Genomic DNA, 27,419 nt, shown 5'->3' with positions numbered 1-27,419 from the left:
TTTCCTAAGTAACAGCATCTATGAAGGGTGGAGCCACAGAGATAAATCAGACTGAAAAGGGAACCACAAGCAAAAAAAAAGGTTGAGAAACACTGCACTATAACACAGATGTTTATTCTGCTTACAAATCCTCTACAACAGGAAAAAGGAAAATTTTACAAAAAAATAGGTTGAAGGCATTGATCATTATATGAAATCCCTTGTGAACCATGAATTTAAACATTACTATACATGTCATTACTTGTTTAAAAACAGATAACCTTTCTATTTTAGTGGAGGTAGGAAGGACTAATATATCTCAGTATCTCAAGTGGAACAAATCCTTTTGTGATGTAAATCAGTCAGTTAATGATAATATGTGTTCTCTCTTGTAATTTTCTAGAAAGAGCTCAAGTTTTTTTTGTATTTTTGTTGTTTCAATATTGGTGAGTTTTTGACACAGTTTTTTGAGCCTGAACAATTGTAATACATGTATTTTTAAGTAGAAATCAGTGAACTTGAATATGTAGGTTAATGACTTCATGTGTATCTGTCCAGAAGATAAAGTAAATAAAACACTATTGGTAGTAGTAGTAGTAGTAGTGTGAACATTACCCGTAAGGAAAAGAGTTTGCAACCATATGTAATGAAAGCGTTAAGATAGGTATGAAACTTTTATGAAATACATTCTTTAAAGTCACTGTTCATAAATTGTGTGAAGAAGATTTAAAGTACATCACTCTGACTATATTATTGGCTACGTACAGTACATCACTCTGACTATATTATTGGCTACGTACAGTACATCACTCTGACTATATTATTGGCTACGTACAGTACATCATTCTGACTATTTTATTGTCAATATGGCTACAGTAGTAAAGTAGATGTTTATTGTTAATTAAGGCATTGTGAATGAGAAAATGTGGATTTTAGTTAAAATGAAAATTTACAAGATGCTCCACATTTAAACAACAAAGGAAAATGGAAGTTGAAATGTATAGTTTTATCCTATTCTGACCAGTAGACCATGAAATACTTAACTGACTAATGTCTGAAAACAAACACCTTTTAAATAGCAGTAGGTTTTTTACTACAACTTTGAACATGGTTTTGGAAATCTTGAAATTAAAGGTATACAATGTAAAATTCCTTCATCTTTTAATGCTACAACATTCAAGCTAGATAAAGAGCTCATTGTGAACAACTCATATAATAAAGAGCCATTGTGAACAACTCTTATAATAATGAACTGTTGGGAACAACTCTTGTAATAATGAACTGTTGGGAACAACTCTTGTAATAATGAATCGTCGGGAACAACTCTTGTAATAATGAACCGTCGGGAACAACTCTTGTAATAATGAATCGTCGGGAACAACTCTTGTAATAAAGAGTCGTTGTGAATAACTCTTGTAATAAAGAGTCGTTGTGAATAACTCTTATAATAAAGAGTCGTTGTGAACAATTCTTATAATAAAGAGTCGTTGTGAACAACTCTTATAATAAAGAGTCGTTGTGAACAACTCTTATAATAAAGAGTCGTTGTGAACAACTCTTATAATAAAAAACCATTGTGAACAACTCTTATAATAGAGCCGTTGTGAACAACTCTTATAATAGAGCCGTTGTGAATAACTCTTATAATAAAAAACCATTGTGAACAACTCTTATAATAGAGCCGTTGTGAACAACTCTTATAATAGAGCCGTTGTGAACAACTCTTATAACAAAGAGTCGTTGTGAACAACTCTTATAACAAAGAGTCGTTGTGAATAACTCCTCCTAATAGAGCCGTTGTGAACAACTCTTATAATAGAGCTGTTGTGAACAACTCTTATAATAGAGCTGTTGTGAACAACTCTTATAACAGAGCTGTTGTGAACAACTATTATAACAAAGAGCCATTGTCCTTAACTCACACAATGTTCCCTATCACTAAATACCTATATATATTAATAGCACAAGTTTCTTTCACACATGAGTGGCATGATCAAAACGGAATAGAGAAGAGTTGATGCTTAGAGTATTTTCAATAAAACAACTTTAGGCTCCCATCAGCTCACACATACCATACTTTGCCATTCTGACATGAGTTTGGGAAACTTTAAACAACATCAGATTGAAATGATAAATGGATCATCCATGAAGTAAGTCTGATGAAAAATAAATGAACATGAGGCTATATTTAAAGGATCAGCAAAACCATTTTGGTAATTAACTGCATTAGCTAACCAAACATTTAAGTTAACATCACAACCACAGTGCTTCCAAAGTGAATTTTAGTGAGAAGAACATAAGCTATTAATAAAACTACAAAGTTAATAATTCATCTTTCATTAGGAACTGAGTAAGTAGCTTAAAGTTATTTACCTGAGACCATATTGATGAAGGTTCAGAAGAGAATTTTTGTGAAAAACTTTGTACACAACTACTGATGGAGGAAGCATCTGATTGGCTGCCAAAAAATGCCCTATAATCATCACCAAATTCAAGAAGTTTTTTCACTTCATCTTCATCAGCTGTAAATTCTGACACAGGTTCACTCAAGTATGGCAAATCCTGTAATAAAGATTTTATAGTTTCTTTAGTATTTACCTAAAATGTGTCTCATGCTAGTCCATCTTACTGTGTTGATATTATATAACTCAAGGCCTTGATTGTATGCGGTAACAAAGTAATAATTATGGGGCCAAAAATTGAAATTATGTACCATAAAACTGTTAATTTTATAGAAAAAGAATAGAAATTATGCACTGATTATGTAGCAAAATTAAAGAAAAAATGGCTTAAAAATAGCATTAAAAAGGATGTTCGAAAAAATAAATGCAATTCCACCATCATCAGCAATTTAATCATTTTATATTGTATGAAATAACAACAACAATTTTAGAAGTTTTTTCAAAAGGCTATTAATCGTATTGTCTGGTCAACAGACTTTGATTATGCAATCATTGACTGATTATGTGGTAATATACAAGTTATGTATAAAGATTCCATGGTTGCACAACTAGATTAAACTCGTGGCACTGTTAACTAACTTCTCTAAAATTGTATGTAAGAAAAATATTAAAATTCTAGTAAACCTCTTTTAAACTGAGGAGACCTCTCTCAATCATTCTTTTTTTTCTCTTGAAAAAACTGCTGCATTAAAAGCTAGTTTTTTTTCTCTTATATTTTTACTGAGCTCTGAGTTACTTATTTTTCAATGATATTATAATTGTTTTTCATATCTGTATTTATATACTTTCAGTAAGAGTTTTAACATAAGTCAAATCTTTTCAGTGACACTGTATAGTAAGAATCTAGCTATAATGTGCATTCGATCTAGACTTGTTTTAATAAGAACAGATTTTGACAGAAATGGAAGTTTGTCATGTTTTACTTTATTGCAGTTGTGTGTCAACCAAACATATTTGAATGCTTTAAAAGAGTATGTGAGAACTGTGTATGAAAATTAACTATAAATAAATATTTAAAATTTGTATAGAAGTGATGATACTTAATGTTAGACAGTCATTATACAAACATATTTATAGAAAAAATCCTGCATACTAGACTGTTTTCTTTCATTTTAATCTGTACAAAGAAATTTTTTTTAGATATGTTCTATTATGACCAATTCCTCTAAGCCTTCTACAATTAATTCCAATGAAGATAGGTTAGAGAACGTTATATTAAAAAAAAAATTGAATATGGAAAATTGAGAGTCGTGTGACAAACAAAACAGATATATGACCATGGTAAAAATAGCATATTATCAGAAATACATTTTGACATTAACTGGCATTTCATAGGTAGTGTGATACCACAGGAAACTGACTGTTTTTTGGGAAGGATATGTAATAGCCCTTTCTGATAATACATATTAATACATTCAGATTATAATGATTTATTTAGAATTCCCAAGACAGAGATATCCCCTGCATTTAATAGCATTGGAAAAAAATGAAATCTTGATCAACTTGGGGCATCATGTCCATCCAAAAAGAGATCTTGCAACATGTCGTACTCCAGACATGATAAATAAATTGTGGTGTTTTTTAACAAATGAGAATCCACAAACACAAATATTAATGGCAAAAACCATCCACATGCCCCAGGCAACAGTATGCAACACTCTATAAATGGGGCCAACATGGTATGTGTTCACCAAGATAAGGCTTCCAATAATACTGCTCTTTCAACATTCCAATACCTCAAGCAGCTGGTATTCCTGCTATTCCATACAAAGATATACCCTTCAAGTCATTGGATGCAGCACCTGTGGATTTCTGTCCAATCAAACTCTTGAAATGGGTGTTAGTAAATCATCATCCTCGTTCACTAGCTGAATTATGGAAAGCTTGCAAGGAGGAGTGATGTGTTTTGGACACAACAGCCTTACAAAAGAAACAATAGAAAATATGCTGCAGGGCTATTTTTAAGGGGAACAGTCATCAGATAGAGCAGAACAAGATGTGGTAACAAGGACTGTAATGACATCATAATGCTCCAAAATTATTTTAATATAATATATTCAACCCTCTGTATAACCTTTTAAATATAATACATGTATTTGTAAAGGTGACAACAAATTTGTTTTTATGTTTGTTATTGTCAGCCGAACTGTAGTATTTTTATAATGATCACAATTTTTTGAATATTGTGTACTAGTAATAATCAATAAACATATAATATATTTTAAAGTGTATTATAAAAGGTTTTCTCATTCCTTATTCTAAGGTATTCCTTATTACTGGAAATGATAGTTGGCCCTTGTTGATAGCAGATTGCAAATGTTTAATTAGTAATTTCAGTGATCCTTAAAACATTTTTTTTTTAAATATTACCAGTAAATTATGATGACAAGCCAGTACCAGATTTAATCTAACACATGACAAAGGACAAGGAATTTTACTCCTCTAATGATTTAGTACATACTTGATGTAAGTCAAAAACATCACTATAGTTCATTCAACATATCCTCCATTACAATTCAAATAGAAGTACTGGTAAACAATAAAGGAACTTGTAATATATGAGAGAAGAAATATTTTTTTTTAAAGAAAAAATCACTTTAATCTTATTTGTGGCTTATAAATAAACCTTGGTCAGATTTGTGGATACACATAGTTAACAATATCTGTAAATTTTTTCAAGGTTCTGAAGCTTTGAGTTCAAAACGGAAATGAGTAATGACTAAGAACCATTTAAATCCTCAAATTAATTTAAGACAAAGAAAAGTAAAACATGTTGGTTATTATAAACCAACATCAAGAAATACACTAATACAACAGCAGATACAAAAGCTTAAGTCCTTCATCAAAAAATAGAATATAAAAAACCAGTAATGACTTCTTAATTTTCTATCACTGAGATTAGTGATAAAGAGAGCACGTCATGGATTAGACTATGCTAACTACACAATTACAGCCACTTCTAAATCAAAACCAGTGACTCAAACCTTATGAATTTTGTTTTAAATAAATTAAGTTCTGAAGGACATTAAACACAACTAATGACACCTGAAAACACAATTAAAGCCCTAGGATTTGTTGTTGAAACTAGTTAGCACCAGGTGAAAATCCTATAATTGTTTTCTTTGTTCAAATGTGTAAGGGCTAACTCATGATTAGATCAACTAGCTTGAAAGTAGGTCAAGAAATACCATACCAATTTCTGGATAACACAAACAAAACAAATGAGACATTATAAAATCCTAGCATAGTGTTTTTATAAAAAAACAATAAATTTTGTTTTAAAACTTAACTGAGACTCCAAGCATGACTAAAATGTGTAAGAACTATTCAAACAGTATTACTAAAATATCTACAAAAAACTGTTTATTTTATCAAGAACATGACTAATAAATGATCATAGTCTTTACATCCTAAATGTGCTATAAACATTCAAACATGTGTACCAATTCTAAATATTCTCATATTTAATAAACTCAAAAGACATTTCAAGTTTGAAATTATAACACTAATCACAAGCTGCGAAATAAAATCTGAAAATACAAAGAAATGATTAAAACAACTGTAAGAAAAACACAAGTTTAATACTTCAGTTAAATGGCCCTCATCTAGACACAATCAAGGTTGCTTGGTCAAAATGTTCACCATATATTTTTCCTTACCATAACTTTAATCACATTTTTGTGTTAGTCCAAACATAACTGACATAAATACAAAAACCTTTTTAATTTGTTCTCCTACTCATCTCTTAAAAGAAACTATTTTACCTGATAATGATCCCAGACTTGATCTGACTGAGAACCTTGATCTGTATGTGCTTGTGTATGTTCATTATCCAGAACACTCTCCAAATGTTGTGTTCCTGGAAGTGATGCCTCAGTTTCGCAATCACTTTGGTTGGGGTAAACATCAAACTGTATTTTAACATAAAAACCTGTTAGTACTATAAACAAACTTATAATTTATCAGCAATGAAACAGTAAGATTGCTGGAAAAAAAAGTATTGGTATAATTTTTTCATTCATAGTTTCAGTTCCAAAAGTTTCAAAATATTTATGAGAAGTTATAGCTTAGTCCACTAAGGAATTATAATAACAATTATTCACTCACCTCTCAATGTACAATGACCAATAAACGTAACTGTAAAAAAAATCCTGTAAACACTAAATATGTATAGTCACAAGTAACAGAATCAATATTAAAGAATTTCTGTGAATTTTCAGTATTTCTGAATGCATGCCAAATAGAATTTTATGACAGAAGCAAAATATAAGGCAGGGAGTGATAACAATGTGCTAAATCAGATGATCAGTATTTGTTTTACTAACAAAAATATCAAATCATTCTTCCATTTAAACAAGTTCAGATTTGTGTATGAGTAATCAAATAGTCAGTAAATAGTTGTCCAACTTTAACCTGGTAGTCTAAGTTACACTATGAGAACACAAGAATGGCTTTATTATATTAAAACTTATCATAAAATACTGTTTATGACAAAGAGAAACAAACAAAAAAGGTTTCTGTAACATACCTTATGTGACAAAGAATTGTTACAAATGCCTAAGCTTTCAGACACATTAATCATCTGATCTGAATGCCTCCACTTTTCTGCATTGTTAGGTCTTCTCTCATAAAATTAAAATTTTCTTTCTTGTGCAAGTTTTCTTTTCACAAAGTTACTTAAACTCTCAGAGAATCACCCAGCTACAATGTATTACCTTCAAAGTGAGTGTCTATCTGAGAAAACTGGGGGAAAATTTAGTCACTTGAAGAAACTGAATACCAGAATGATGCAAGTATAAAATGATACGTGTATTGTAAGGGCAGTTTTTCCTTACTTGGGGAAAATATTCACTAAAAATACAGCATACTAAAATGAATTATGAAAAAAAGCAAGTTTTGTAAATAAAAAACTTTTTACTATTACTATACCTTTTCATTTTCAATACTGCTCACGTGTTTTCTGTGTAAACTGTCCCCATCACTTCCACCTTTATCGCTTGTAGGAATAAATACTTGGGTTGCTTGCTGATTAGTGTGAAAGTTTACAAGGCTTCCTCTTCGACTTCTTGACTTGTCTGAAAAGACAAGAGACCGCTTTCTCCTCGTTGCATTTGTAGCACCACCAAAACTCTGGTTTAGTCTGGTTGAGTGTTGAGAACACAATGAGAAACCTTCAGAACTAGAATCAGACTGGTTTACTGAGCAGCAAACACTGCTCTGGCTTCTATATCGACATCGACCTGTTTGAGGTAAAAACGATTTAGACTCCTGGATAGGAGAGTTTTTCAATGAATGTGAGCCCCTAGAGGAAAAGAAATAAGATTTCAAAATATATTTTCAGCCAAAGAATTGTTATTAAAAGTGTTTATGAAGAAAGAAGATTAATCTTTAACAAGACATTGATGTATTTTTCAGAGTTACAAAAGGTGCTTGATAAAACATTAGTGGATCTACAATATTTACAAAACTACGAGCACTATATAAACATACAGATGTTTTTTCAGAAAATTCCTTTATTCCTTAAAACATCATATCAGTTTGATAGCTTTACCAGAAAGTAAATTAACATACCTTGTAAACTTTAATTTATGATGTACAAAAGGAGACAATGAGAGGGTGTCTAGTGCTCCTTCAGATATGGTTTTTGCTGTATAAGGGGAAAATCCCCACTGTCCAGGCAGTTGATTTAATTCTGTTACACTCCATGGTCGATCTCGGGAGGTGCGTTTCCTTCGTCTCATGGCTCTTGGAAACAGTTCCATACTACTTGTGCGCTTCTTGTGGTTTAAAGGTTCATCCACCACTGAAAAAGGCACTACTGTCTCTACCGAACCAGCAATAGACTTATTTAATACTGAGCTAGCATTTCTTTCATCGGCACTAGTCTCACTTTCTGTGTCATTTGAAGTGTTTTCTCCACTAGCATCACAGGAGCTGTCTACACCAAACCCAGCATCATCCTCAGTTAATCTTATGCTTGGAGTATCAGAAGCAGAACTACCATTTTCCTCTGGGTCACAATCTTCTAACCACTGCTGAATCCTACTTGTCTTACAGCCACCAATGACAGAAGTTGATGAAAGTTTGTTTGCTACTTCAGCATTTTGGTCTTTTATTGAAACTTCTTCCTGTATGCCTTCAGAGATTACCGAGACATCTTTAACTTCATCATTCGAGTTTGTCAAATGTGAAAAGTCAAGTGCATCAAGAGAATTCCCAGCTAAAACAGCAGAGTACCTGTTTATGTCCAAACCTTGAATGCTTTTGTTTTTTCTATAAATATCGACCTCATTGTTTGTCTGAAGAATGGCATCTGCTCTCCTGTCTTCTTTCCCTTGAATAAGAAGGTTATTACTTGTACAATTTACATTACTGCATAATTCCATTTGAGTACCTTTGGTTGTATATTTAATAATGGATTCATTCATACCTTTTCCCTGAGAAGAAGATGTGTTGTATACCTGTTCTTGGGGGTCTCCAGAAAGCACACTCAAGCCATTATTGCTGTCATAAACTAATAAGCTCTCACTAGCAACAGCATTTAATTCAGGTAACTCTGTGGAAAATCTTGACACTGGCGTAAATGTTTTCATATTTTCATCATATGAAAAATGTACAGAGCTCTCACTAGAATAGCCTACATCTTGGACTATCTCATATGGTCCTACATTGCTCCCACATTCAGCTTTCAGCTCAGCAATTCCAGTTTCTCCAACCATCACACTTTTATCATTAGTGGTTACGCTATAAGTCTGAATGTTGCAAGTCTGCCTTGTGGGTACTTCAGCATATGGTTCCTTTGTATGCTGTTGAGAAAGGCTTGATGAATCCATTACGTTTTCAGAATTGCAAAAGATATACCAAGTTCTTTTGTCCTGTGAATACTTTTTCCCTGGAGGCTCGCACAAAAGTAGATTTGGGTTGTGGGCCTTGGATAAAACTCCCTGAGTAAAAAAATAAGTTATATAGTTGTATCTAATGAACTAAGAAATGCTGCATGAATGAAAAAAGTATGGTTACAGAATTTTAAAAAGAAAACTAAAAAATATTTGGATAAATAATGCACTGTACGTAGCCAATAATATAGTCCTCTGACTATATTATTGGCTACGTACAGTACATCATTCTGACTATTTTATTGGCTACGTACAGTACATCACTCTGACTATATTATTGGCTATGTACAGTACATCACTCTGACTATATTATTGGCTACGTACAGTACATCACTCTTGATGTACTGTACACAGTCAATAATATAGTCAGAGTGATGTACTGTACGTAGCCAATAATATAGTCAGGGTGATGTAGTGTACACAGTTAATGATATAGTCAGAGTGATGTACTGTACACAGTCAATAATATAGTCAGAGTGATGAATTAATGAGTGATAGTAAAGAAGAATATGTTATATGTCAAGCTTATTACATCTGCCATATCCAGTACCAACGAGGCCTGTTGCCTAATTCCAGGGCTTATCAGGCCAGCTGGGATACGTCCGATATAGTAGTGGTCTAGCCATTATTTAATAGTTGTTTACCAGACAACTTTTAAAACATTCAAGCATCATTAAAAATTCTTTTCAAAATAATATCGTATTTGATGCTATATTTCAAACACCTGTTAAAATATTACTGAGAATAAAAAAAGCAATTGTATAAAACATTGTTCAAATTACACAACTTTATAATAAATCATTTTACGATAACAAATGAGAAGTTTTTTTAAGTTCATCAACATTATTTAAGGAAAACTTCAAATTTAATTATATTACAGAGAATACTGGGTTATGTGAATAAAACATGAAACTCGATACACATTTTTGAGAATGTGTATTAAAGTTATTCTCTGTAATGATCATAACAGTCAGGTTTTTTCTTCTATTTTCTAAAAGGTTAAGTAGGATTATTTCTTGTTCTTTGAAGGTAAAAACGACTACCAATTAATACAATAAAAAACTATCGATTACGGAAGTATACTTGGCCTTGCTATGAAAGATTTGATCAAGGTTAATCCTGTGCCTATTGAATGCAGAGGCTGAAAAATCGTATCACACTTTCAATGACAAATCACTCACCCGTGGGTTGCCGAAAATGAAGTAGTACAAAGACTATGTGATATGACATTGGCAAGAGGCTTCCAATATTCATTAAATTTCACAGAAAACGAAATACTAAGTTTTACTATTCACACTTTAACAGCCACGATACGCGACATGGTTTCATTACCCACAAAAAGAAAACATACAGTTAAGTGGCGACACCTAGCGTTTTCGTCAGCTATAGATTACATTTTAAACACTAGATGTCAGGAGTATCCAACACGTAGAAAGTAATATTGAGTCATTTATCCAATAGAAAAATAAAGCCGCTTACTAACGTGTTACGTACTCAAGTGTGTGATACTAGTTAGTTTCATCTATGTACAAAAACAAACTCTAAAACAGTTCACGAGTGTGAAAAATAATTGTTAAAGAAAAGCAAAAATTCTAAATATTATCTTTACTATGTTGAATTGAACCCCGTTGTCTATCATTCCCACAATAAGTATTCCGTTACTTTAGAACAGTTAAAAAATAAAATTTCTCCTATTCCTTTAGAAGCATGTAGACTTAATATTGCACTCTTAAATTAAACAACAACAAAAACAGAAAGTAAGGGCTTGGGTTTTTATTACGTTACTTCTGCAATTGATACATAAATTTTTTTGTCTGTGTTTGCAGAGAAAAAGGCACTAATTAGTTTGCTTAGTATCTGTTGTTGTTTAACTTTTTTAATGAACATAGAAGAGTTTGATTTTCCATTTTGTCTTTCATGACACTACAACACTGTATCTTCCGATACAAATTGAATTTTTTTTTTATCTGATATTATAACTTAGATTTTGACGACTTAATGCTCAAGTTTTGCTTATTTACAAACTGAGAACTTACATCTATATTACATCTTTTAACAACAAATTTCAAACTTACATATTCAGAATGGCTGATAGAACCACAGTCACGTGATTTAAAACTGTGAAACTGTTTAACTGAAAACTGCAAAGCTTTTTGACTTTCTTCTAAGACATGGCGGAAGTCTTCGATATCCGAGTCTGATTCAAATTCCACTGGTTTATCCTACCAAAAACAATTTTTTAAAGATTATACTGATTATATCATTAGCTATGTACATCACTCTGACTACGTACTTCACCCTGACTACATTACTGGCTATGTACAATATTCTGACTACATTATTGGCTATGTACAATATTCATCAATAGAAATAAAAGGTTCCTCGAAGGCCCTAAAATAACTTGTATCTTAGATATAAAGACGTGTTTATGATTTCTAAAAAAAAACACTTCTGATTTTATGTTACTGTATTGTTTGTTCTATCATATATGATTTTATCAATAATAGCTTGCTGTTTTTATTGGATTGTTCTATTAAACACGAACGTCACTAGATGACGCCACACACCACTTGTGTACTTCAAGAGAACTCTTAATTACTGACCCTCACACAGCAGAGGTTGTTTGTCGTGATGAGTCGTTAATTTCTAATTATTCTAGATAATCCAGAGATCTTCAACTGACGCGTCAAGAAGCGGGAAAAAAATCAATAATGACGGAGGGATGCATGAAATAGAACAGTCGGTCAGCTGTCGTTGATTTGTGAGTTGCTTTCTAATAGAACTGTTTGTAAACACCAGTGACATGTTATTTTAGCTACGTATATACAGACTTGTTGATAATGTAATTGTAACTCGTTAATCCTAACCCTGAAGCAAAATATTTTAATACGAAAAGTTACATTTCTATAAAAACTACGTCCAAATTTCTCATTGGACGCATCACAGTACCCAATGTATCCCAACAGGCCTGATGAACACTGGTATTGGACTAATGGCCTCGTCGGCACTGTATATAACATATATTTACTTTCACTTATAAGTTCTTAGGATTACATAAGTTATCAAAGCGTGCTAAAAAAAATCCTAGCACGTGGTTGGTGTTATTAGAATATTTATATTTATCTACTTATACGTTTAATTTTTCGACGTCGGAGTTCTATGATCTAACCTTACGGTTTATCAGACAATATGTTTAATTACAGAACGTCTGACCCACGATCTAACGAAGTTCATGGATTACAGTTTTATAATAATTCAAATCCCATACGCTTTGTGTAAGTTTAATGTTTTTCTAAGTAACAATTTTCTTTAGTATATGGCCTCTCCGTTTCACTAGTACAATCTGGAGTTGTAGTGAATGCTGTTGGACAAAAGGCCGAGCACACTTCTTGATTTGTATATAAAAATGTATATTGGATATATCGTTCTGTGTATAACGCAATATACGAAGTTTCCGTGAAATTGACGGGCAAACAACACATTACAAAGGCTATGACATCCGTTCTGGACGTTCGTGTGGCTGTGATGAAAAATTCATGGAGTAGTTAAGGTGGCCTGGCAAGCTGCAGGAGGCTGATCACCGACAAGTTTGGTGTCGCAGCTGCAAAGAAATCAATTTCCGACAAGCCAGGGCGAGTTAGCCCTCGGGGAAGACGCCTTCCCGCTTATCTCACAGGAACTGAAGCCAATTATCTGACAAGTTTGACCAGAATACCAACTATGCTAAGTGACCGCACGAGCGTGTGATGACCATCTGTCCCGGGGACTTAAACAAATATTTAAGTAAGGTTGCAAAGTTCAGACTTAAATAGAGATGACAGATTTTAAGAGGAACAGTAGCGTCAACGCGAAAACCTGGTTTATACTTTCGATGGCCAGAGGGCCAGCCAGAAAAATGAATAGTTATGGGTAAAGTTACATAAACAGATATAAAAGAATATTAATAATGTCACCGTTTTACTTCGTGACTATTTCAGCATTAAACACCGCAGTTCTTGTAATGACACTACTCACTCAATGTGCTTTTATAATTAATATTGGCTTCCGCTCAGGGCGAAACTAAAAAAATCAACCTGGCAACATCTATAGCTAATTAAATACAGCTTTCTTGCTTTCCTACTTATAAAGATTATAATACACTGTCTCTCAGTTTGGTACCCTAGCTGTTAACAATATTTTCAGCTGTAATCCCAACAATAACTCACGAGGTTCGGCCTGCTTTGGAGATTTAGGTTAGTCCTAATTAAATTAATAAGCTAACAATGTAAACCAATCCCTATGATAAAAATGTAGCAACAAAGAATACGATTAAAGTAATAAAATTAATATATCAAAAGGACAGAGTATATAACCTGAATTGGAACAACCAGCGAGACAACGCCATCTGGCTGCATGTGGCTATAAACAGCTTTTTCATAAAAAAGCTAACTAAACAAAAATTACGGTTTTAAATTTAATTTCTTGGAGACTGTTATAAATCTTGTGAAAAAAGATTTTGAGCTATTATTCATGGACTATTTCTTACGTCATCTGACAATATATTGTATTAATATTCGTAATTTCGAATACATTAAACAAGAAGACAAAAAAGATCTGACGTCGTTTCGTAAGTTCTAATTATATTTTAATTATTTATACTTTAATATATTTTATATATAGATACTATAATATCCGTTGTTACAAGTTGCTACAATTCGAAATGTATTGATATATATCAAATTTAATCCTATAACACTCAATAAATAACAAGAGAATTCTGTTAACTTAAGACATAATTGTAAGATTTTCACCACAACAAGCTATATATATACAGAGTGGCCCAAAAAAAATGTACCCATGCTTTTAACGTTTTCAATTCGCTGCACACTTTTAATGTCCCAAACTTCTTGCGGCACATGTAAATAAGTCCGTGTGGCAGGCCTAGTGGCATCCCCTGACTAAGACAGGCAGAAATTACTGTTATAGTGTGTATTAAATCAAATTTTAAATTAAAAAAAAATTATCGTTTGTTTTTGTTTTTTTTAATTTCGCGCAAAGCTACACGAGGGCTGTCTGCGCTAGCCCTCCCTAATTTAGCAGTGTAAGACTAGAGGGAAGACAGCTAGTCATCACCACCCACCGCCAACACTTGAGCTACTCTTTTACCAACGAATAGTGGGATTGACCGTTACATTATAACGCCCCCACGGCTGAAAGGGCGAGCACGTTTTGTGTGACGGGGATTCGAACCCGCGACCCGCAGATTGCGAGTCGAGCTCCATAACCACCTGGCTATGCCGCGCCAAAAGATGTATTAAACTGATAATTAATTTACATTACTAGATAAAAATTTATTTAATTATTGCAAAAATTCCGCGGCGACTTCTGTATATCGATTCTAAAAGTTTTAGTTTTATTTCAGGGAATATTAGAGGATGTCTAAAAATAAACCCTAAACAACTGATGAGTTAAAGCAACAGATCACAAATTATTTCTATCTAATCAGAGTTGAAAATTGTCAGGCACTCCGTGGTAGATGTCATGATTGTTTGTATGCTGATGAAGCCCAGTTTGAGCATCTCAAATGATGCAACAGTGTATGTACGGTTAATTGGTTGTATGAAATATTAATAAAGACGTTTTACTGGCTTGTAGGTTCATTTACTATAGTCATATGAGCAATTCGAAACGTGGGTACATTTTTTGGGCCACCTTGTATATTAACGACACTGATAAGTACGTATTTACGTGCTAGCTAGTACACGTGGTTTTAAAACACCTTCACTGACTAATTCATATGATTTATAAATATATTTACTAATTGATTTCATGTCTCTCTGCGACTAAACTGTAAGCTTGAATGATTACAACACTACACATTGGGATTCGATACCTACGGTGGGCACGGCGCTGATAACCCACACAAAACAAAAAATTAATTTCAAGTAATTTTTTAAAACGTATTTATCCAAGTTAAAAAAAAAGGTCTTCTCCATTTCATTCATTCGTCTTAACAGGAAACCACTATTTTATTTCATCATATCAAGTAAGCCTAAGCCAAGTGCATTAATAGCTTTCAACCTAGAGTAATGTATTAGAAAACTAACCTTAGTACACACTACATACAACCGGTTTACATGTTACCTTTGTTGTCGAGTATATACTGTTCTCAAGTTTCACGTTATCACCAACACTTGGTTATTTCTCAGAACCTACACTACGCTCTCCTAGATTACATGCACGCGAAACAAGTGGAACAAATTCTTGCCAAAAGCGTTGTGAAAACTTAAAAGAGAAGTATATAATTACCTCATTTATCTCTATCTGGTTGTCGAGTTCCTCAAGGGAACAGAAAGGTCCGATCTTCTTACTAAACATTTAGTTTTTGGTCAGTCATCTTCATCCACAGATTGTGTATATCCTTACACACTTCTTTCTCCTGTTCAGACATGGTTCCCTGTTTTTGGTGATCGACTACTTCTGCCTGGAAGCTCTCCCACTTATCAATGGAATCTAGTAAAAATTTATAGCAACACGTTTGGGAAACCGTCTGGTTCATCACACATTAGAATGAAAAGTTGGTTTCACCCGAATGAATACCTGATAAATATATCTACGTATGCTAAATAAAAACTAAAGATTAAGTAAAACTCAATGCTACATATACATGGCTTTGTTCCTCCAACAGTAGAAGGAAAAGGAATTTTTAACTTGAACAGAAACTTATGCACACGTGAGCTAAACGTTCAGGTTAGAAGCCCACAGGGTTCAGGTATAGCTGCCCCAGAGGACAGACAGGCAGAGAGCAGGTCCTACCACAAGAGATTTATTCGTTTCGGCTCTTTGAACCGAAAAACGGGATTTTCTGCCATTTTTATAGAAATGTGAAGCGTGTTCAAAGGCATCACGTCTCGAACTCTGGACCTTTCAACTCGTAAACCGACACAATAACCACTAGACCAATTCCGGTCGTCACCAATATCATATATTCGATACATAAATAATGCACAATGAAACTTCACACGTTGCCCTAATTAAATCATTTTTACTACGAAAAGAATTACAAAAACAAAACATTATCACTCGAAATTCTATGTTTATACACAACTGTTCAATTTATGAATAAACCTTTATTAATAATACAGATATAAAGTTTCACGTAACACAACAGACATACCCACATAATCAAAACATAATGTATTAATCTCCTAATTAAGTTGAACAGGATAAATTCCAAAGTCTCAATTGTAACGCCCTTCTTCTGCTGCCCTAAGCAACATACACATAGCATAAAGTACCACTTAAAACACTGAACGTCAGTTTTACAGAACTTGGTCCTAATACCACTTACCTGTCATGTGATCAACAGTATAAACTTTATTACTGTAACTGTATTGAATCCGATAAATAACTAAAAGCCTGTCTCGCGATACATCCATATTCAACTGATATTAATACTTCTTATTAACTTAAAAAAAATAAATTTAGGTATTTTTTAGCATCTTCAAGCGTTGCTGGTACGTAATAAAATGTTCACAAGATGTTATTTATTCCGGGTGTTTTTTAAAGTATTTTTCTTTTAGACAATATAATACATAATTTCTTACATTTTCACATATAAACAAAAATATATTTTCGCGCGACAGGTGGCAGCACGTACTAGCATGAATTTGTGGGACCGCCCACCAAATGTCATTGTGTATGACTAATATCATAAACGCAGCTGTCTACATGACACTGACGACAGTTAAATAAAAGCATTTTGGGATATTGCGCGCGTGCTGAATATTTTCGTAACTAAGTCTGTGCCTCAGTATATCACTTTTTTATGATTTTATCTAATTATGGCTAAAAAATAAATAAACCATTTTATACGCCGAGAGATCTTAGGGAATGCATTAATACGCCCCTCAATTTTTAAACTTGAATAAAAATTAAACGCGATATGGATGATTCTCGAACTGCTTCAAGAAGATGGCAGCATCTGGTGGGAGGCGGGGAGGAGCTTTTCGAATAAAGATTTTTGAATTAGTTGGATATGAGAAATAGAACTGATCTTATAAGTGTTATCTAAAGTATTGACGAAACATTACAGGGATAACGTGTGGTATAAGTTACCGTCCTAAACAGCGAGCTCTTTAAACTCACAAGGGAAAAGAAACAAACAAATTTACTAACAGAATCTCATAAAATAACAAACGTAATGGGTTGATGTTGGGGAGAAATGTGTAAAAATTACTCCTTTCTCCAAATTCGAGGTCATCAAGTAAAGCTTGAAATAACAACAAGATGAAGGAGTAAATGAAGTTTCCACTCACCTTGTAAAAAGATAAAGTCTTCTTTTGACAGCAGTGTCCGCAGATGGCCTGTATCTACGTGAGCACGTATTTCGTGCAGGGAGATCAAGTATGTCCGGCAGGTGACAATCAACTCCGCCTACAAAGATGTAAAACATCCAGACATGTATATTCAACCCCAGACAATGAGGTGTTTCAGTAGTATCTATACACAACACTGGCCTAATCCAGCACCTTATCTATATCGAATGTAACGTCCAAATAACCAATCTTCCCACTTGTGAATGTGTAGGAAAGAAGGACAAAGAACGTGGGTATATCGTCCGCGTATGAGCAAAAAAGCTGCAGGGGATAGTCACTAGGTGGGGTGTTACAGTCACAACATAGGCTGGCTCTCTGCCATAAACATGTACGAGTTGTGTTCTACGCGAAAGCTTACCGCCTCGCGAAGTTCGTGAAACGACCGCTGGTGATTTAATAGGATCATATAGATAATAAAACTTAAATCAAAACTATATAAATGTTTTTTTTATCTTTCAACCAAACGTATATTAAATACTAGTTTATTTTTCTAATCTATTCAATTTAATTTTTGGATGAAACAGTCCGCAACTTTAAAAACAGAAACCTGGGAGGAAATCTGCACATACTAGACAAAATAATTATGAACATATACATATAATTATAATACACGGGGTGCTCATAGCCTCTCGTTAGATCATGTTGCAGCGTCATAGCTGGGAAACGGTACAAAGTATGAATATTATTATTGTTTGTTTGTAATTAAGCACAAAGCTACACAATGGGCTATCTGTGTTCTTCCCACCACGTGGATCGAAACCCGAATTCTAGCGTTGTAAGTCCGCAGACATACCACTGTGCCACTGAGGGGGCGAATATTATTATGAAGAAACGCGATTATTAGCACCTTGAAGACAAGATTAATCGATGAATAGAAACTCATAAATGTTGCCACCAAGCGGCGTACTTGCATACTAGGTATTCATTGTGTCTTCCCTCATTCTCAATTATAGCATCCAGTCGACGATCGCAACATGTCCTGAAGAATGCGAGTGACTTCGCGTCTGATTGGTCCTTCAGCAAGGGTAGTGAATGAATAGCACCCCGGACTTGTAAACTCGAGCACTGGGATGGCCTATCTTTTCTTGTGGGATCATACTAACAGTTGTTATAGAACGATTCTACGTGATTTCACCACTTCTTTTTATTTGAGTAATATGGCTACAGTTGCGCCCCCTGTGTCATCTTTTATTAATACCTATTTATCGGCTCACCTTGCCTCCCATTTCCTGATTATCCCGTTCCCCAATTTTTACCTTTAATTCAATCTATTGTTTTAGAGCTGTGACACTGTAAAGTGGCCAAAGGACTTTAAGTCCCACCTATATACTTGCTGACGTAGCCGTTCAACGAACAAAGATACGGGGCCCCCAGGGGGTGACATAGGTGAGTCAGATCCGAACGTCGACCTCTTATGTTACTCCATGGGGCCCTGAGGATACATGCAAGGTTTACTGTCAATCTGTCCAACAGTTCACCCGTTGCGATTGGATACTAACACACTTTTGTCAAATAATGGTTTACAGATATCAATAAGAGATAATGGTCCTGGAATATTACACAATACTTCCTACTTTATAGATATCACTGAATAATAATTACAATGAAAACTATTGTTACCGTTAGTTTGTATAAAAAAATAAATATTCCAAAAATTTCAACCTTTCTTCTGAGTTTCGAAAATCACATTGAAAAAAAAATAATTTATATTCAAGCCTCGTAGCGCAAAACTTTAAAAATAATTCATTATTTCATTAAGAATTGTTTATATGTTAGTTAGATCTACATGTGTAAATGAAAATATTATATAGAAAGCTAAGTGTATCAGAGTTGTAACAAGTCTTGTAACACAATTACGCTCGAGGGTACATACAAAACGTCATATAAAAATGTGTTGAGTATATGCAAGATTTTCTTCTGATTGCAATTTATATATTTGATAAAGTTTAAGCTGACTTACATGGCCAAATAATTTGACTAAGCACAAGGAGTTTCTTTTCATCACGATTATATGGCCCTTTCTGTAGGTGAGATAGAATATTAACTCGTAATTACTAACCCTTCTAGCAAGGATTATACTTAATGATTAATTCGTCATATAACCACTAAATCATTGTGACTGAATTTCGACATAAGTGTAGGGGATTTAATAAAAATTATTCACAACCATTAATCCATTTCGACAGTTTCATTACAAGTATGATGGCTTTATTACATCAAAACTATGTATATAACTGTTAATCTATAGCGATTGAGTTTTAACATGGGTGAGGGAGGCTTAGTACATCAAAATCATATACAACTATTAACATATAGCGATTGAGTTTCATCATAAGTATAGAGAATTTATTACCTCCAAATGGTACACAATCATTAACCCATAGAGACTCAACTGAGTTCTAGCATAGGGGATTATTTAATCATAATTATACATACACACACATATAATACACAACATTAGCTCATAGCGATGGGAGATTTGTAACCAAATGATATTCAACGATTAACCTGTAACCACCGATTCTATGAACATGTAAATGGGAGGAGTTACTTTTCATCAAGACTATATGAAAGAGGTCCTGGGAAGGTCAAGTTCCATTCGGACCTCTTCTCCGTGGCCATGACTATAAATAAATTTCTAAGTATTCATACAATGTGAATATGCTTAGATTGATTGGGTATAGAGTCTTACACTTATAGTTTCTTCACACGCGCACACTAACACAGATGTTATTCTATAAATATATCAACCGTTTTTAGCCTATAGCAGCTCATAGAATGGCACTGAATTTTCTTTTTTTTTTTCAAGTACAAACTTTTGGCTCATAGCTCTATCTCTTGACCAATTTAAGATCTAATTACAGCCGCGGCTAATTGAGGATTCTCTCTCTTGTTTTAAATACAGAGTTATTTGAAGATCTATAGTGTAAGTTGCCTAGCATTAAATGGCCTCGTATTTTGAATATATACGTCATAATGCTAAGTATTCCATCACAGATGAAGTTAAATACAGGATGATGGTAGTAACGTGTTTCTTTAGTATTTTATATAATATAGTGATGCAATGTTTTTTGTTTGGGCTTAGAAAACTCGGTAACAAAATTCATGAATACATTCTTTATTATAGTAATAAGTAAATACAAAATATTGTATAAGGTAGTTTACAGTCAAGTTTAACTCCACACTAACCGAACAATACTAAATTTACATGGATATACTAGTTTCGACATTCCACGTGTCCTCTTCAGTCCAAAGTTGGTATTGTTCCGTTAATGTAGATTTAAACTTTATATTACATTCATGACTGTGGTGATTGCTGACTTGTGTACGTTGTAATTATTGTCACTTTGATTATTGCGTTCCCTGGGCTGTTCCTGTGTTGTAGTTTTCTTCGTGGTTATTGGTGTTATAATTTCGTGTGATATGCGAGTCAACCAGCCCTGGTCTCCCCTACAGGTTCGTAAACTGCACTCGCTTTCCATGGGTCACAATAAATAATAAATAGATATGACGGATGCGCATGCGTTCTCATTAGAATATGTTGCCCGTTTGTTTGTTGAAGTGTCTAGTATAGCAAGTCACTATCTCGTAAATGTTAGCCACGCTGATACTAATGAATAAATAACACTATCCATGTATTTTTTGTATCATATACAGTCTGTATTTCACCCCTCTTTCTCTTGTTCTTCTTACTTCCCATAACTCCACTCATACTGGTTAATTGTGACTGAAAATGAAGCAATCAATATGCAGTGTTGACATCCATGTCGTTAAGGTCTGTTCGTTTCCGTGGCAGGGGATGTTTGTCGGTCACCACCTGGGTTTAAGTTGACGTTGGCAGCAGTCCCTTTCTTTTTATTATGTGCGTATCTGTCACGGGAGATCCGCTACAGGTAAGTTATATTTATATTGGGTTTTACGTGCTAGAATCGTCCCACCAACTGCACCTTTTTTCCATGCTGATAAAGCGGCTTTCCTGCTGGCAGTTTATGTCACATTTGAAGCTCTCCAGCGATGTCAAATGTCATACTTCTTGAATACATAATGACCTAAAAAGTGGTCTGAAAAAAAGCATCTTTACTTCCATGAAAATGTATTAAGATCACTACTAAGCCAGCTACTGTGTTTCAAATAATTCATTTATATTATGAGTGGAGTGGAGGCAGTCTGTAATTTAAAACGTATTACTATCGCAAGTATCATGCGCAGTTTGGTTATTTACACTACGAGTCCAACCTCCTTGAACATTATAGTAACATATAAATTGTTTGTTTGTTTTTTGAATTTCGCACAAAGCTACACGGGGGCTATCTGCGCTAGCCGTCCCTAATTTAGCAGGGTAAGAGGCAGCTAGTCATCACCACCCACCCGTCAATTCTTGCGTTACACTTCTACCAACGAATAGTGGGATTGACCGAAACGCCCCCACAGCTGAAAGGGCGAACATGTTTGGTGAGATGGGGATTCGAACCCGCGACCCGCAGATTGCGAGTCGAGCGCCCTAACGACCTGGCCATACCAGGCCACAACGTATAAATAAATAGATACATTGTTTAATGTAAGTAATGATAACATCTTGGTGGATGATTCGATTTCTCAACCTCAAGCCTGACTTCGTGGGAATTATCATATGGATCGTGCCTAATATTTCAAATTATATTAAAAACGTACATTATATGCACACAGGTCAGGAAATAGCCTTGATACAATGCTAAAGGCACACCAGGAAACAATCTACATGACATACACGCAAAAAAAAAACGTTTATTATGGACACTCGCTGTCGTCCAATCTAAGAATACAATCAAATACCTGAAGGAAACATTGTCGGGGATTTAATGAGGGGAAATAATTTATGGGCTAGAATAGCAACAATAGCCGCTTGTTTTTGAATGGCTCCAGACCAGGATGACAATCACGTCGTAAATGTGCAAGAACGTAGATTCCTCTTGTGACAAAAAAAACAAAACAAAAAAAAAAGTTTGGTTATGAGAGACGACTTAGAATGTTCATTTTGCCGCGGGTTTTTACGTGCGCTTACGTCATACTACTACTACTACATTCCACCTGTGTCTTACCTGTGTCAACTTCACGGCTATTCCGGGGGGGGGGGGATTGCTCCATAATCCCTCACCCACCCCCGCCACTTCTTTTCCAGGGATCACACAAGTTTCTAATATCCTGAAGATATGTTCCATACACAAGAGCACAGATTTTGTTTCACCAGACACTGAAGTGAAATAACTTGGTGTCCATTTATATACCTACACTTTGTTGATTTTTTTTATAGACTAACTCCTAGGGAATTCTATATAGAAACTATTTTTTTTTCTATTTCTCTTAAAATCGAGTTATATATATATATATTGTTAATTCGTATTATATATAAACTGCACGAAGTAACATTATTCACTGAAAATTTTCACGTGCCTTAGCCTTGAAATGGGTTAACTTTTCATACCTTTCCACACAAAAATGTCGCGTGATAGATGTTGACCACTTAACTAAATAGATATGACGCGACTGTTGACCTTTACTGGAAAAGAAGAGTTAGCTTTATCTGTTGATTTTGTATCCTACTACACAAGTATAACTTAAGTGATGATCTCATGAAAAAAGGTTGAATGTGTCTGTTGATCTTTGGCCTTTATTACACATTACACATACGTATATATACATACACACAAAAGAGCTGGTTTTTCCAGCAATAATACTTAATAGTATTTAAAAGGTGCTGGGAATAAGTCGGTTGTGTGATAAAACGAGTACAACAAGAGACTATAAAATATTATGGGGAGTTTTTCTATGTCTCTCTTGGTTGAATTTTTCATAATTCTGAATTCAAACTTTCGAATCCTTAACCTTTGCTTTCACACAAAAGGAATGTATAGAAATATTCAAGTTTTAAAATTTCATGTCCATTTACTTACTGGTCATAAAGTTCATCCCATAGTTGATACAACTCTGTTATTTTATCTTTCGAAAGTGAAGACGACGAGCCTGAAATCGTCATGATACGATGAGCGGTCACATTAAGTTCAACAAGAGACGTTCTGGTTTCTTGTAGTGCCACCTGCGCCATCTATCAGAAAATACAGCGATTAAAGTTACAATAAATTAAGAGAAAACAAAGGAAGTATAGTATTATACCCTAACACTACATACTCTTTGCAACATAATACTTTATGCTTAATAAGCCTAGTTCTGGTTTGTTTTTCTCTAATTAGTACGAATACAACTTTATTCCTCACGTAATAATATTTACTACTGTACAGAACACTGTAAATAGATAGCTTCATTATTATTAGATACCAATAGGTGGGATTTAAACAAATATAACATCTAGTACATGATCTAAACGAAAAAAACGTAATTTGAAACTGTAAGAAGTTGAAAATACAAGTTTGATCAGTTATTTGATGAAGGGTGAATATTTTTATAATTGATTCACGATTCGATACACTTCACGTGTTCTCTTAATCATTGCACTGTATGCCTGAATTTGATGAACAAGCTAAAAAATGAGCTGTGAACTTAAGCAGTAAATACCACAAACAATCTCAGATAAGATGGCGATGACGTCAAAAGCAACGATCCACGATGTTTTAAGCATTCAACTTTATCATAATATCATTTTCTCGTTGTACTTCGGAAAAGGAGGGGGGGGGGAGATTACTAAAACTGTATCAAAGATATCATCGACTCTTACAATCGAATAATGAGCATCTTACTGTACTATCAAGATTATGTGCAGTATTATATATAATTATAACCCATAATCACAACGAAGATATCAAGATTATACAGTGTGAATAAAACATATAATTACTGACTATTCCAGCGAAGGGGTGTGAATATTTATCGTATTAAGATTATACACACAACCATTAATACATAGCGAGTGAAAGTTTCTACAAAAGGAGGGGATTTTTATTACATCAAAATAATATGTAACCCTAACCCATAGCGACTAAGTTTCAACAGAAATGTGGGGGGTTTCTATATAGAACTATATACAATCGTTAAACCATAGAAACTAATTTTCGACGTAAATGTGTTTGTGTGTGGAGGGGGTCATTAGATCAAAATAATATATTACTATAACGCCAAATTTCAACAGAAATGTGGGGGATTTCTATATAGAACTATATACAATCGTTAAACCATAGAAACTAATTTTCGACGTAAATGTGTTTGTGTGTGGAGGGGGTCATTACATCAAAATAATATATTACTATAACGCTATATTTCAACAGAAATGTGGGGAATTGCTTACACCAAACTGCATTATAACGCCTCCACGGCTGAAAGGGCGAGCGTGTTTGGTGGGAGGGGAATTCCAACCCACTGTATAATAGAGGAAGGTGTCTAGTTTATGTTGGTATCGAAATTTATCTTGAAGTTCACATATGGCTTTTATTTAAAGGTTTAAAAAAAAAGTCAACCATCGTCTTTATTGATCGGTGTTTAGGTCTTTTTGTTGTAAAGTACACCATCGTAACGTAATAATACTGTATGGAACAACTGTTTAGTGTAAGACTGTTGGATGATTGGACTGTATTGTAAGTCACACCAACGAAACATGATGATAATGTGGGTTGTACGCCTACTAGTTATGTAATATATACTTCATCGAATACTATTAACTTTACAAGTGGCTAATAATAAAATTCATTTATGTACAGAACCGTTATCAGTGGGTCGCAAACTTATTGGTAATATTTTACATTTGGGTGTTGAAGTGTTTAGAAACTTGAAATAATATACTTAACTTTATTATACTTGATCCCCTATCGGATATCCTACTTGTTTTACTCTCCAACACAAGATGGACACTTGTAGTCGATTGTTGTTACTATTTAAACACGATTAAAATTTACTAATTTTGAAATGAGACCACGTTTAAATTCAATTAATCTCTCTCTCTCTCTACAAAAAAAAAAAAGGGGGAGGGTAAAGAAACACCAACTCTGGCCATTGTTTTGATGCTGGAGGCATTTATGAATATGTTTTGTAGGGCATTTCTTTCCCTACGTACACATCATAACACCCGACCTATATACGACAACCACCATCACGATCTTGTTTTGTATTTACATCTTCCTGCTCTTCATCGTCTAACAGGTTAACAATACAGATGATAATAATATACACACACACACATATATATATATATATAATAATAATAATAAAATGGCGTGTCTGTGTTTGACCGCCATAACTCCAAGAGGAAAAACACAGAAACCTCAAATTTTGCCCCCATACTAAGTGAACCCTGAGGGCTTTCACCCGGGTATTATTACTTATCTACGTGCGCACGCGCATGCACATCTTTTAATGCGAAAAATACATAGAAAAGAAATGTGACCGCCATAGCTCCAAGAGAGAAAAACCTAGAAACGTGAAATTTTGTACCCATACTAAGTGAAAATGAAATATATATAAGCTATAAAATTTTAAAAATATTTGTTATTTTCTAATTTACAAGCTCCATTAATTAAAGAGGTTTGTTTTTTATTATTTGTTTTTATTTAAGTTTAAGATCGGAGAACAAGTCAGAGGGAATGTTACCTTCATAAACAGGCCACATCCCGTAAAGGAGCAACAAAAGTATATAGGTTTTTGCTGTGTAATAGTTTGGTTTGGTTTGTTTGGAATTTCGCGCAAAATCTGCGCTAGCCGTCCCTAATTTAGCAGTGAGAGACTAGAGGTAAGGCAGTTAGTCATCACCACGCTCCGCCACTTCTTGGGCTATTCTTTTACCAACGAATAGTGGAATTAACCGTCAGTAAGACTGTTGGATGATTGAAGTGTACTAACAGTTGTTCCATACAGTATTATTACGTTACGATGGTGTACTTTACAACACACTTCAATCATCCAACAGTCTTACACTAAACAGTTGTTCCATACAGTATTATTGCGTTACGATGGTGTACTTTACAACACACTTCAATCATCCAACAGTCTTACACTAAACAGTTGTTATATACAGTATTATTACGTTACGATGGTGTACTTTACAACGCACTTCAATCATCCAACAGTCTTACACTAAAGCTTTTGTTCCATACGTATTTATAATGTTATTCTTGTGTCATTTGCAACGTTCTGCAGTCTTACATTGTTCTATACATTACAGTTATGAAAAAACGTTGTCTCAGCTCAACACAGTCCGAATTCAGTGGCAGACTTACAACGAAAAATTCAAGAATATTCAAGAAAATGTTGAATCAGTTGAGATGTCCTCCTCTTCTCCAGAAGCTACTACTATAGAACAGGTGAGAGAAGCACTTTTGATATATCTGTGGGAGTCTTTCTTGCAATCTAATCATCTTTTTCTTCTCTCTCTCTTTATTTTTTGTTATAAAAGAATTTCCATTTCTATTTAACGTACTTTTTTTTGTGAAATCTGCAAGAAGGTTCTCGCTGGATATAAAAACCTTTGTTATTTCTTCATTTTAACGTCACGTTTTGTAGTTAATCAATCCCCGTCTGTCATATCCCGTCACATTGACAACCAATATTTTCTTTAAGAAGTTAAGAATAGCTTTTACACATACAAAGTTTAGACTTCAGACGTTGTTTTAACACCAAAATTGCCGATGGCGACATGAACCCTATCAGTTTTTAAACTATTTTTACGCCAACATGCTTGGGGATGATGACTTTTTTTTTAATTACAGGATCTTTAGTAAACAAAACTACCATTGCAGTTTTGTTTG

General features: G+C 34.0%; 1 protein-coding gene across 1 annotated transcript in view; it reads right to left on the bottom strand.

The window, feature by feature from the left end:
• Nucleotides 1-2,292: 2,292 nt before the first annotated feature.
• Nucleotides 2,293-27,419, bottom strand: part of LOC106470617 — a gene marked incomplete at its 5' end in the record, with an annotated part of 39,156 nt that continues 14,029 nt past the window's right edge. The window contains 4 exons of the mRNA XM_022399240.1: nt 2,293-2,541; nt 6,206-6,352; nt 7,371-7,743; nt 8,013-9,385. Coding sequence (XP_022254948.1) covers nt 2,293-2,541; nt 6,206-6,352; nt 7,371-7,743; nt 8,013-9,385 — 2,142 coding nt within the window. The remainder of the gene's footprint in view (nt 2,542-6,205; nt 6,353-7,370; nt 7,744-8,012; nt 9,386-27,419) is intronic.

The sequence above is a fragment of the Limulus polyphemus genome, unplaced genomic scaffold (genome assembly GCF_000517525.1).
Source record: "Limulus polyphemus unplaced genomic scaffold, Limulus_polyphemus-2.1.2 Scaffold4117, whole genome shotgun sequence".
Lineage (NCBI taxonomy): Eukaryota > Metazoa > Arthropoda > Merostomata > Xiphosura > Limulidae > Limulus > Limulus polyphemus.
This window is presented reverse-complemented; position numbering and strand designations above follow the sequence as displayed.